This window comes from Neopelma chrysocephalum, unplaced genomic scaffold, assembly GCF_003984885.1.
Source record: "Neopelma chrysocephalum unplaced genomic scaffold, ASM398488v2 Primary Assembly neopelma1_99, whole genome shotgun sequence".
Taxonomy (NCBI): Eukaryota; Metazoa; Chordata; class Aves; order Passeriformes; family Pipridae; genus Neopelma; species Neopelma chrysocephalum.
In genome coordinates, this window is record NW_020897762.1 from 1,267,760 (window position 1) to 1,278,462 (window position 10,703).

General features: G+C 53.0%; 1 protein-coding gene across 8 annotated transcripts; it reads left to right on the forward strand.

Annotated features, from left to right (window-relative positions):
* The first annotated feature begins 1,498 nt into the window (after nucleotides 1–1,498).
* CEP68 (centrosomal protein 68) lies at nucleotides 1,499–10,383 on the forward strand. 8 transcript variants are annotated; one of them, XM_027694986.1, is made up of 9 exons: nucleotides 1,845–2,386; nucleotides 3,697–3,750; nucleotides 4,635–5,060; nucleotides 5,576–7,021; nucleotides 8,028–8,150; nucleotides 8,343–8,439; nucleotides 9,270–9,425; nucleotides 9,814–9,871; nucleotides 10,016–10,383. In XM_027694986.1, the coding sequence occupies exons 1-8, from the start codon at nucleotides 2,384–2,386 to the stop codon at nucleotides 9,861–9,863; spliced, it is 2,355 nt and encodes a 784-aa protein (XP_027550787.1). In that variant the 5' UTR covers nucleotides 1,845–2,383; the 3' UTR covers nucleotides 9,864–9,871; nucleotides 10,016–10,383. The 8 variants fall into 8 exon arrangements, with proteins under 8 accessions (XP_027550791.1, XP_027550792.1, XP_027550787.1 ...); XM_027694990.1 differs by lacking the exons at nucleotides 1,845–2,386; nucleotides 3,697–3,750 and adding an exon at nucleotides 1,499–1,570; XM_027694991.1 differs by lacking the exons at nucleotides 1,845–2,386; nucleotides 3,697–3,750 and adding an exon at nucleotides 1,581–1,838.
* The last annotated feature ends 320 nt before the right edge of the window (nucleotides 10,384–10,703 follow it).

A 10,703-nucleotide genomic window follows, 5' to 3' on the forward strand; every position in this document is an offset into this window, starting at 1 on the left:
TAGACATCCTGGCACTTGTTTGATCGGGGGCGGAACAGGACACGAACCTTTCCTGCCGGGGCCGAGACCGCAGCCGGGTGCTATTCAGCTCCCAGAACAATGTCTGGCAGCTTGCGAGTAATTTAAACCCGGCTAAAAACAGCCGAGCCTGGGGATGAATCATGACCCATCCGTGTGTGCTTCCGCCTTCCCACTCGCCTGCATCGGCACGGCCCCTACTGGCTCCCTGGAGAATAAGCAATAAACAACATTTTAAAGGGCTTTTCCTTCGCAAGGGCTTTGCCTGTGTGAATTCCAACAAAAAGCCAGCTCTCCAAAGTCTTGCGTCCGAGGCAGAGGGATGTGCAGCCCACCCGGAAGACCTGCTGCAATGTTCATCAAAGAGACCCCAAATATAGAAATACTGCATAGGAACAGAGGTGATCTGGGCTTTTTCTTGGCTGTGAGTTCTCCTGAGAGCGCCCACCATGTTATACTGCAGCATTACAGCTCTGCTTTGGGAAGCAACCCTGAAAAAGGTATTCCTGCTGTGTTTCTCGAGGGAGAAAAAGCAAGAACCTCCAGGATGTAAATGGGGCTGGCTCCGTTGAGTTCAGCAGAACAGACCCAGGCCACAGCCACTGGGAATCTGGACCATAACACAGGGGTGGCAGAGCTGGAACATGCTGCAGAACCAAGGAGTGTGACTCTTTGGTCCTTCCTGGCCTAAAGCTGGGAACAATGTTGTCCAAAAAGCACTTTATGAGTTAACTGACATGTAGGAAATTTCAGCGTTATCTAGGAAATAGATAAGCTATTCCTAGATATCTAGGAAAGCTCCAGAGCAGGTGACAAAAACAAAATCCAGAATCAGCCTATGGACAGCAACAAGGGGAAAGGTTAGTATTTTCTCTGGGATATGGCAACATGTCTGCTCCATCCACCAAAGAAGGGTCTGGCCAGGTACAACCCCCAGAGCAGCCTGCTCTAAAGTGTGGCACCAGGATCTTCCCAGTAAGTTGCTCTAAGGGCAGAGCATGGCCGGCATCCCACAGGGATCATCCTTGAGACAGACCCCCTTGGGGGGGGTGTCCTCCGCTACCCCGGTGGGAGGTCTTGCACCGGGACCTCCTCCTGCAGCGGTGCTTGGAGGATGCCGGGATTCGTTCGCCCGTGGCTCGCGCAGTGCCAATATTAGCGGTTTCCCACCCCTGGAGCAGCGCGGAAACGCCCGGGAAGGTCAATATATGGGATACGAGTAAACACCCCGGAGTTGAGACAAGCACCTCAAGGGCGTCACGGGAGACGGTCCTCACGTCCCCGGTGACAAGGGGACCGCGACCGCGGCCGGGATTGGGATCGGGGTGGGACGTGGCCGGGGCAGGGGGCGTGGCCTGGTCGACGGGGGGCGTGGTCTCCTCGTGTCGGCCTCGCCCCTCCCGCGAGCGGGGTCAGCACCGGCCGAGGGGCGGGGCCGCCCCGCGCGCTCCGCTCCCATTGGCCGCCGGGGCCGCGGGGGCGCTCGCGCCTACACCACCCGGCGCTCCCATTGGCTGCGCGCGCGGAGGGGGCGGGGCGCGGCCGTCGCTCGGTGAGTGAGGGACGGGGCGCGGCCTGAGGGGCGTCCCGGGGGCGATCCCGGGGGTCCCGGGAGACTTTCCCTTGGGAATCCCGGCACCCGGCAGCGCGGGCACCCCGGGGTGCGCCGCTTCCTCGGTGTCGTTGCCGTTATTTCTTATCGTTTTGGTTAATTGCCGGGTTTTTTTGCAGCCGCGGGAAGGCTTCTCGGGTAGAAAGGAAAGGAGCGGAAAATCCCAAACCGCGGATCCCGCGGGATCTGAGAGGCCAGAGCGGTGTGGGTTTGTCTCAGAATACAGCCCCCAAAATGCTCCCCAGCCAAAGCGGAGCTGGCGGGAGGCGGAAATTCCATCATCATCCGCTGCGCTCGCCGAATTCCATGAGCCAAGCGAGACCCGCGGGCGGTGGGAGCCGCTCCATGGGATAGAGCCCTCCTTGTCCGCCGGGAATTTTGTGGCGCCCTGGGGCCGGCAGGGCCCTCCTGACGGCGTGAAAAAGCTCAGGGATTGCCTTTCAGGAGAGATCCCTGCGGACCTCCCCTGTTGGAATGAATGAAGCAGCGACTTGTCTTCATCTCTTATCTAAAAACCCGCCCGCGGGTCCTGTTTCTGTGTCGCTGCCGAGACAATTGAGGGCTCGGGTGTAGCTGGGGTTTTTTGGCTGTTTTCCCGTGCGTTTGAGGCCAGTGGAAAGTCTCCACCGTGCCCAAAGCTGAGGTCGTGCATCCCTCTTCAGTCCTGCCCGAGGATTTGGGATTGCTTCTTCCTGCCCTGAGGGTTGATCTTGGTGCGTCGCTGCGGCTGAATTTTTGTGGGTTTGTTGGAAAATGGTGAGAAACTTTGTTTTCTAGTTTTTGTGTAGTTGGGAGTTGCACGTCGTGGCAGTAGCATGTTCACTTTGCTGTTAAATGTGACTTTTTGCCTGATTGTTCTGTGTGTGGGATGTGTGTGACATCCCCATCTCCTGTGCATCCAGGTGTGGTTCTGTATCCAGCTCCCCCTGAAGTTAATTGAAATCGTCTGCCTGAATTAGAGACTTATGAAAATGCAGTGAGATCCCTGGTGTCCCTTTAAATACCCTTACAAATCCTGGAATAAGCAGATTTACTCTCACCCCTGTGTACTGGCAGGTTTCCTGGTTTCTCTTTAGCTTCCAATTAGCTTCTGGAGATTTAATGGACCTGTGAACCAGCACTTGCTCTTTTTCTTAAAGACCAGTGGCATCATAGAAATGTAAATCACTGCATGCTGTCTCCACAAGATAACAAATGATCTTAAGTTCAGAATATTCAACCTTTTCCCTCCTCCACACAGTTACGAAAATAACAGATGGGTTGTGACCTGTAGGTTTTATTTTATGTTGCTTAACACTTGCTTTTCAGATTTAAGATCAAGCTTCTATGTGTTTTTTTAATAGTTGTTAAAACAATTTGGCTGACACCTGACTCGAGCCACTAAATCTGATGGAGATAAAGATGTCCAACATGACTTTGAACTCAACTTCTTAAAGAATCTTTATTTTAAAGATAAAGAGGTACTGAGGTCGATGGTTAATTACTGCACATGCACTTTGGAACTTTACAAGCTGCTTTGATGCCTTTTTAGGCGTTTCTTTCTTTTATATATATTTTTTTAAATCACTACCTGCCACAGGGGTAGGTTTATTGATTACATTTATTTCCGTGACCCCACATTTTTGTTTGGATATACAACCTTTCTGGGGGCAGAAAGAGAGTGATGCTGTCGATTATGATAACACGACGTGCGTGGGGTTATGTTTGGTAGCAGTTAAGTAGTGGAGGGGGGGATTCCAGGTGCGGGGCTGAGGGAGAGGGCTGGCAGAGCCCAGGCTCGTCCTCCCCGCAGCTGCTGCCGTGCTGAATTTAGCTGCCGGCCCTTGGGAAGGGGGCAGGCAGCTGCAGAGCTGTCTGTGTGGGGATTTGGTCTCCCCTGGAGACCCGGCGCGTCGTCCCGCCGCTCTTTGTTCCCGTGCACGGGCTCTGCCCGTGGGAAAACCCCGCTTGTCAGAGGGGTGGATCATAAAACTTGTGACAAAAGACCTGAGTGAGTATCAGCTTGTCTCCCACTTCCAAGTATTGTTTGGGAATTCTTTCTTTCCTCCTTTTTTTTTTTTTTACAGTTCTTTGTAGTTTGCTGTTGCTGCTCCCTTGGCCTCTCGGTTGGCACTGGCTGGGTGAGTCCCAGCAAAACCACCCTGCCGGCGTTGGCCTACTGGTTTGGGCTGGAATTGCTGGGAGAGGCTGTGTTGGGTCTCCTTGATTTGGCTTATGGGTTGTCCTGCAGCAGCTCCTCACTCAAGCCCAGCGTGGGGAGCAGGAGGGGGGGTGGAGCATCCCCCTCCACAGCTCCATGTGTGGAGCATCCAGAGCTCAGGCTTTGAGTGAAATACCTCAGGTTAGAAGGTTTTGCAGCAAGGTGCACTGGGCTTGGCTGTACAGCACACAGGAAAATGTCATCAGTTGAGAAAGTAGTTCCATTAATTAATTTTACAAAGAATTAATTTCATGAATTGAGGTAGAAGCTGCAGGTTTGAGTTTTACAGCCTCCCACTCTGACATTTTATATCTACTTGCTTCTGGGTGGCTTCCATTTCAAGGTTTTGAATCTTTTATATCTTTAAAAAACCCTCAACTCTCCACCCCAGCAGCCCCCAGGGCTCAGCCACGCTCGTAGGTGCTTTATGTCCTAGTTAAGGATGTCTCATTTGGGCCCAGTGACCTCATGGTGCACAAACTGTTGGTGCAATTGGCCATTAGTTCAGGACTCTGGTTGCACTCTCCCAGAACAAGCCCAAGTTAGTTCTCAGTGTGGCCAGGGCTTTCGTTAGATTTTCCCTGTGTGTGTCACATCCTTGAAACCAGATAACACTGCTGAGATGTGAGGGTTTGCTCTTTCCTCTGTCCCACTTGAGACACCAAGATGCTCCTTTATGAATTTTAGAGTCTGACCCAGATCATGCTTGAGCTCTTCGTTATTAGGGGCAAACCCAGTTTTTTTACTTGCTGTGGAGATGAGGGGGGATGGTGAGTTGCCCTTATTGTGTGCTGTGTGTTCCAGAGAGCCCGAGGCTCAGTATCCTCTTGCAGAAGAATTTCTGTCCTGATGGCCGTGGATGTGGGAAAATCCCTTTCTGAAGCCTCTCTGAGCGGGAATGCCGAGGACGATGGTAGTTGGGACTGCACGGAGGTGGAGGTGGACAGCCTGGAGCTGACGGACAGCCTGCACCGGCTCTCAGGGGCAGAGGAAGCCAAGCCCAGCCCGCAAGGGATGGATGTGGCAATGAGCAGACACGGTCACTTGGCCACTGGTGGCACTCAGGGAGACTCCAGCTGCCACCCAGCAATGTCTTCAGCATCTGCACCTGGATTTTTCAGAGCAAGAGCAAACCTTTCAGAGAAAGAGACGCTGATTTGTCGAGGTGCTGCTGGTGGTGACGTGCCTCCTCGTGCCAGCCACTGGTCCCTCTCCTCAGAAGAACAGCAGGTGAGAGGGTTGTGTGTGCAGCTGTTGCTGCACCACCAGGAGGTCCCAGGCGAGGTGGGGACTTGTTTGCCAGGGCTGCCCTAGCAAGGGCTTTCCATCTCTTCCTGCTGGACTGTGCCCACCCCTGCCTGGGCTAGGATGAGTGGTGGGAAAAGGCTGGGGCTCCAACACCCAAGTTGTTGCTTCCATTCTCATATTGCCACCACAGAGCTGGAAAGTCGCTCAGGACAGTGCTCCTTAAATAAATGCCTCTTGCTGCCAAATGACTCCTGCAGCTTCCCAAGCCCTCGAGATGCCTTTCCTTAAGATCAAGCCCCACTCTGGGCTCTGAGCAGCTGCAGGCTGTCCCACAGATGGCACTGAGCTCCATTTCCAGCCTCAGCTCATGGCAGGTCCAGGGCTGGGCTTTTATCTCCATATCCTGGATATGGGTGGATGTCTTTGTCTGGTTGCTCTGCTTCATTTTATGCATCTCTCTCTCTCTCCCTTTCCTTTTCCACCCTGTCCTTGAGCAGGTGAAGCCATCGGGCTGTTGGGATCCGGCATCCAGCCCTCCCAGGCGGCGCAGCTCTGCAGAGGAGAACATCCTTCCTGACAGCTGCCACGACGCCCCTGTTGGCCATCGGAGGCAAAGTCTGGGAGCCCAATCCTCATTTCCCTCCACCCCAGAGCTCCTGCAGCCCCAAACCCCCCCCAGCCCAGGGAGCGCCCTGCGGAGCCGCTCCATGTTGAGCCTCTCCGCTCTGTCTTTGGGAAAGAGCGGCCCCTCTGAGGAGCCGTCGGGAAGCTTGCCAGCCAGCATGGATGTCCCTTCTCCAGCAGCCACTGTGGCCACCATGGCCACCAGGGACCTGTGGTACCGACAGGGAGCAGCAGAAGGCAGGGCCCTGCAGGCGCCTTTCCTCGATTGCCGCGCCACCGTGGAGCGCATCCGGGAGGTCTCCTCCTACCAGTCCGATTACTGGGCCTGTGCCATCCCAGATTCCTTACCCCCGTCTCCAGACCGTTGCTCGCCCCACTGGAACCCCAACAAAGAATATGAGGACTTGCTGGATTATGCTTATCCGCTGAAGCCGAGGTACAAGCTGGGAAGGATGCCAGAGCCTGTCCTCCATGACTCAGGAGTAGGCCTGGACAGCTTTTCTGCTTCTCCTGAGGGCACGATGAGGTCCACCAGCATCTATGGCCCCCGAGGTGGGCAGGCTCAGGGAAGCAGAGAAAATGGACGTTGGGAATTGGTGGCCTCTGCAGAGAGATTCTCCACCCCTGGGCCTGGAGAAAGCGGCTGCTCAGGAGCCGGATTGTTCTATGAACCTTCACCTATTGCCAAAGCATCCTTTGCAAGAAGTACTTCCTCTCGTCCTTCCAGAGGTTTTGCTAAGGATGTAAGGATGGAGCCAGGTGGGCCAAGTTCACCTGGGCACCCTGCTGTGGATGGGAGGAGCTGGTGTTCCAGAGGGAGCCCTTTCCCAAACCTCACAGGGCAGGCAAAAAGCACTGCTAGGTTATTACCTATCACTGGTGTGCTCCCCCTGAGAAAGGAGTGGGAAGGAGATGAAGAATTTCTTTCCCTGCCTCCAAGACTGCAGGAGCTGGAAAGGCTGGCTCATTTTCTGTCCAGTCTTTCCTTAACTGTAAGGACGCCCAGGCATGACCACCATAACTTGCCACGTCACAGGCAGCCCCTTTCATCTGGGCTGGCTCCTTTTGGAGAAGCGAGTGGCAGGGACAAAAGAGGGAACACTGAGAGTTATGCTGGGCGGTGGCAGCCCTGCAGCTCTCGAAAGCCCAGCTGGGAAAACACAGAATCGTGTGGCTGGATCCATAGGGATCCCCTCAGGGGGCTTCATCTACCGACCGGTCTCAGGGACACGTTGGATGGGATGTACCGAAATGAACCACGGGTCAAGGGACATCCAATGGAGAGCCAGCAGAGCGAGTCCCTTGTCCAGTGTGTCAAGGTAGGCTGAGACCAGAAATAAAGTTTATTGTGGGAAGATCTCACATAAAACGAGCCTGGTCTTTATGGCACAATTAATTAAGGCTTCCCGAGCTGCATGATGTTGTGCTGCCTGGCAGCTGGTACTAATTTATGCAGGGGGGATCACCGGAGCAGATAATTCCTTCTGATGGAGCAAGAGCCTGTCTTGCTTTTCCTGGGGCTCAGTATCACAGGGCCAGGCTTGGTGGAGATGTGTCTCTCAGCTTCCCCCCATCCTGCAGTGCTGCTGCACCAGAGAAGAAGCAGGAGCTGCAGCAACTGAGGAGTTTCCCAATTATTTTGAGGATTTTTGTAATTTGAGTAAATGATGTCTCATGGCCATCCTGCCACCAGTGCTCTGCTCCCTGGCAAGCAGGCATTGCTCCCCACCTTCCTCTCCATCTTCTTCCCCACCCCAGTGCTGGGATGAATTTGGAAGTGATGCTGGGCTGTTTGCAGGAGAGTAATAATTATCACTCACATAGCTGCAAACTCATCCCCTCCTCTTGTATGGGAATAACTGCTGATTTATAAGGGTCTTTTCTGTATCTGTCACCCCAGATTGCCAGGGAAAAGCAGCTCAGCTTTATGGCAAACCCCTGATGAGCAGGAGCAGGACTTGAATCTGGTTTCAGTGCCAGCAGAGGCCCCTGGGTTTCATGCAGCATCTAACAAAAATAATCCCTTACCGAGACGCTTTAAAAATAAATGAAAGCACTTAATTGAACAAGACAAACCCCTGGGGAAAAGCAACTGCAAATTAACTGCACAGCTCCGGCGGGGAGAAGGAGAAGGAGGGTGTCTCTTGGGCTGCGAGGTGGCAGAGGCCAACCTCTTCCTTCTGCCTGGGTGCTACCAGCTTCCAGCACCTCTCCATGCAGGCATTTCATGGTGACCCTCAATTCTTGCCACACAGTGGCGTAGGGGGGACTTTTCTCCGTTGCAGCAATAGATCTGTGACCCCTTTTTTATGCTTTGTTGAGTAGATGTTTTGCTGCCAGCTGGAGGAGCTGATCCGTTGGCTGTACGACGTGGCCGATGTCACCGGCAGCTGGGTGCCCCCCTCGCCGGATGCCGGGAGCGTGACAGCATCGCTGCACCGCTACCTGGTGGGTATTGGCTTTGCTTCCCCCTCTCCAGTGGGAAGCAAGGCACCTCTGGAATGGTCCAGGGTGCATTGGGTTTGCAAAGACAAATTTGGGAGCACCAGGAACCTGCTCAGGGGAAACTGCTCCCTGGGCAACCTGTGTCTATTCCAAAAACCCTTTTAAGCGACGCTGCTCCTCTCCTTTCCTTGTCAGGAGTTCAGGAAGGATGTGGCCAACCACCGGAGCCTGACAGAGAGCGTGCTGGAGAGGGGAGAAGCTCTCCTGGACTGCATGGCATCAAATTCCCCGGGTGAGGAGGGAGTGCTTGAGTGGGGCTGGTCATGAATGCAGCTGGTGATGCTTGTATAGCATCTGCCCCCCAAAATTCCTGGCCCCACATGTCTGGGGATGGGTCAGCAGTGGGGAGGAAAAGGGTTTTACACCTGTTGCTGCCCAGAGACCTGGAGGTGAGGTGAGGTGGAGGTTTGAAGCCATTACTCCCAAGTGCTTTGGCTGCACCGTGCCTTGACCCTGGCCTTGGGCCCTGCCATCCATCAAGGGTGATGGATGTTCCTGCCTCTCAGACGTCCTCTAGGTTATCCCAGTGGCAGCATGGCCAGCTCCCACTGGGCTGTAGATGGAGCTGGGAGGAGATGCTGTTTTCCAGGGGAGGAGAGGGTGATTTTAACACCCCATTTGCACTCAGTGCATCCTGTGCTGGTGTCAGCAGCCAGTCTGGGGGCACAGCCCAGCCTGGCTGGTGCCATGGTGTCTGTGGAGCAGTTTCTCTGGTGACTTGGTGCATCCTGCACAAGGGCTCTCTAAAGGGTGGGCTGTACCTGCAGTCACCAAAGGGGCTTTAGAGGCTGAGTGCTGTGTTAGGGGTGGGCTTTCTTACCCAGTCCCAAAGGTTTCCCTTATTTCTGCATCTTCATTAACCTGGAGCTTCCTAAGTTGCTTCCCACCCCCTCCAAACTCTGCATCACAATGTTGACAGGGTGAACATCAGATTATTGATTTCTAACACTCCATTTCCTTCAAAAGCTCTGCCTGGATGAGCAGAACTCTCTCTTTCTGCTCTTACAGACATTGAATTACCACATTACTACTACCTCCATTCATATGTTTTTTGTTTTCCAGCTCTGAAAGACACGCTGGGTTTGATTGCAAAGCAGTCAGAAGAGCTGGAAAGCCACGCAGAGCACCTGTACAAGTCCATTCTTGCTGCTGTGGATCCTGTGCAGGGCAAGGACGAGGTGGAGGACGAGGGAGATGCAGCACAAAGCTGCCCTGTGGGTAAGCAGGGGGGCAAACCAGCCTTTCTGCAGTGGGGGAAGAGGGAAGGAAGCGTAGGGAGAGAAACACTTAAAAATTAGCAAACACTGCACGTCAGGGTCTATTGTTATTTCTTTGAATGTGATGTTTGCAAAGCAAGGGAGGTCTCAAAATGGATGCCCCATCACCTTTAACGGGGCAGCTCCTCGGAGGGACCCGGCAGGGAGGGTTGGGGGGACAGCAGCAGCAGCAGAGGGAAGATGAGGCAGGGGTATTTTTTGGCTTTGTGTTTTCTCAGAAACATTGTGGTTGCCATATAATGGTGGGAAAGGGAAGCAAGCGAATTCAGGTATAAAATAGGGGCTACAAAACTTGTTTGCTGATTTCTTGACCATCTTCCTTCAAATAGAACTGGAGAGACAAGTGTTTCAGGAGTGTCAGCCTCTCACAACAGGATAATATCTTAAGTAGTGTTTGTTTTCTGGGTTTTTTTAATTGATACCTATACCCAGCTGTACCCTATACTCCTACTGTGTGGGAGTAGCCAATGAAGGTTTTTCTCTGTTGAACTGCAGCCAAAGTACAGTAGCAAACACTGCATTTTATTTCAGATGATGCTGCCTCTGTCAGACCTGGACTTCGTTAGCCTGTCTTGGGAGGGCTGAGAAGAACTGCAGCAAGCACCAAACCACCTCCATCACCACTTGCTGCAGAGATGCCAAAATGTGCTCAGTGAGCCCACCAGGGCTTGAGAAAGGTGTGTTGTACAGCAGGTGCTCTGCTGCTGGGACGTCTGGAGTCGCGTAAGGAATGTACAGCTGGCCTTTTTCTGGTTTGTTTTTTTAACATAGCTTCCCTTTCTTTATTGGAGTGGCCTGTTCCATGTGTTAGCAGAATGTCAGGAACAGAGTTTTTTAACTGAGTAATCCATAGTGTTGCCATGCAGCTCCCTGCCAAGTAAAGCCGTGTGATTTTAATAGCCCCGTTCTCATGTTTTGTTTATGCTCGTCAAAAATAGGTGCCAGAAGCCAAGAAATAGCAACTCCTTCTGGTTCTTGGGAGCAAACTGAGGGTCTATTTATATTTACCACTCCCTGCTGAAGCAGAGCCTATTTAACTTTCAATTTTCTTATGCATAAACACAAGCTGAAATAGCAAATCTCAATAAAATAATAACCAGGGAAATACTGCTGGGGAGAACCAGGTTCTGTATAATCTGGTGTCACCTGTTGTTGGCTGTAGCTGTGTTGGTGCTGTGCTGGTTTCCCCTCTGACAGCTACTGCAGTTAACCACTGCTC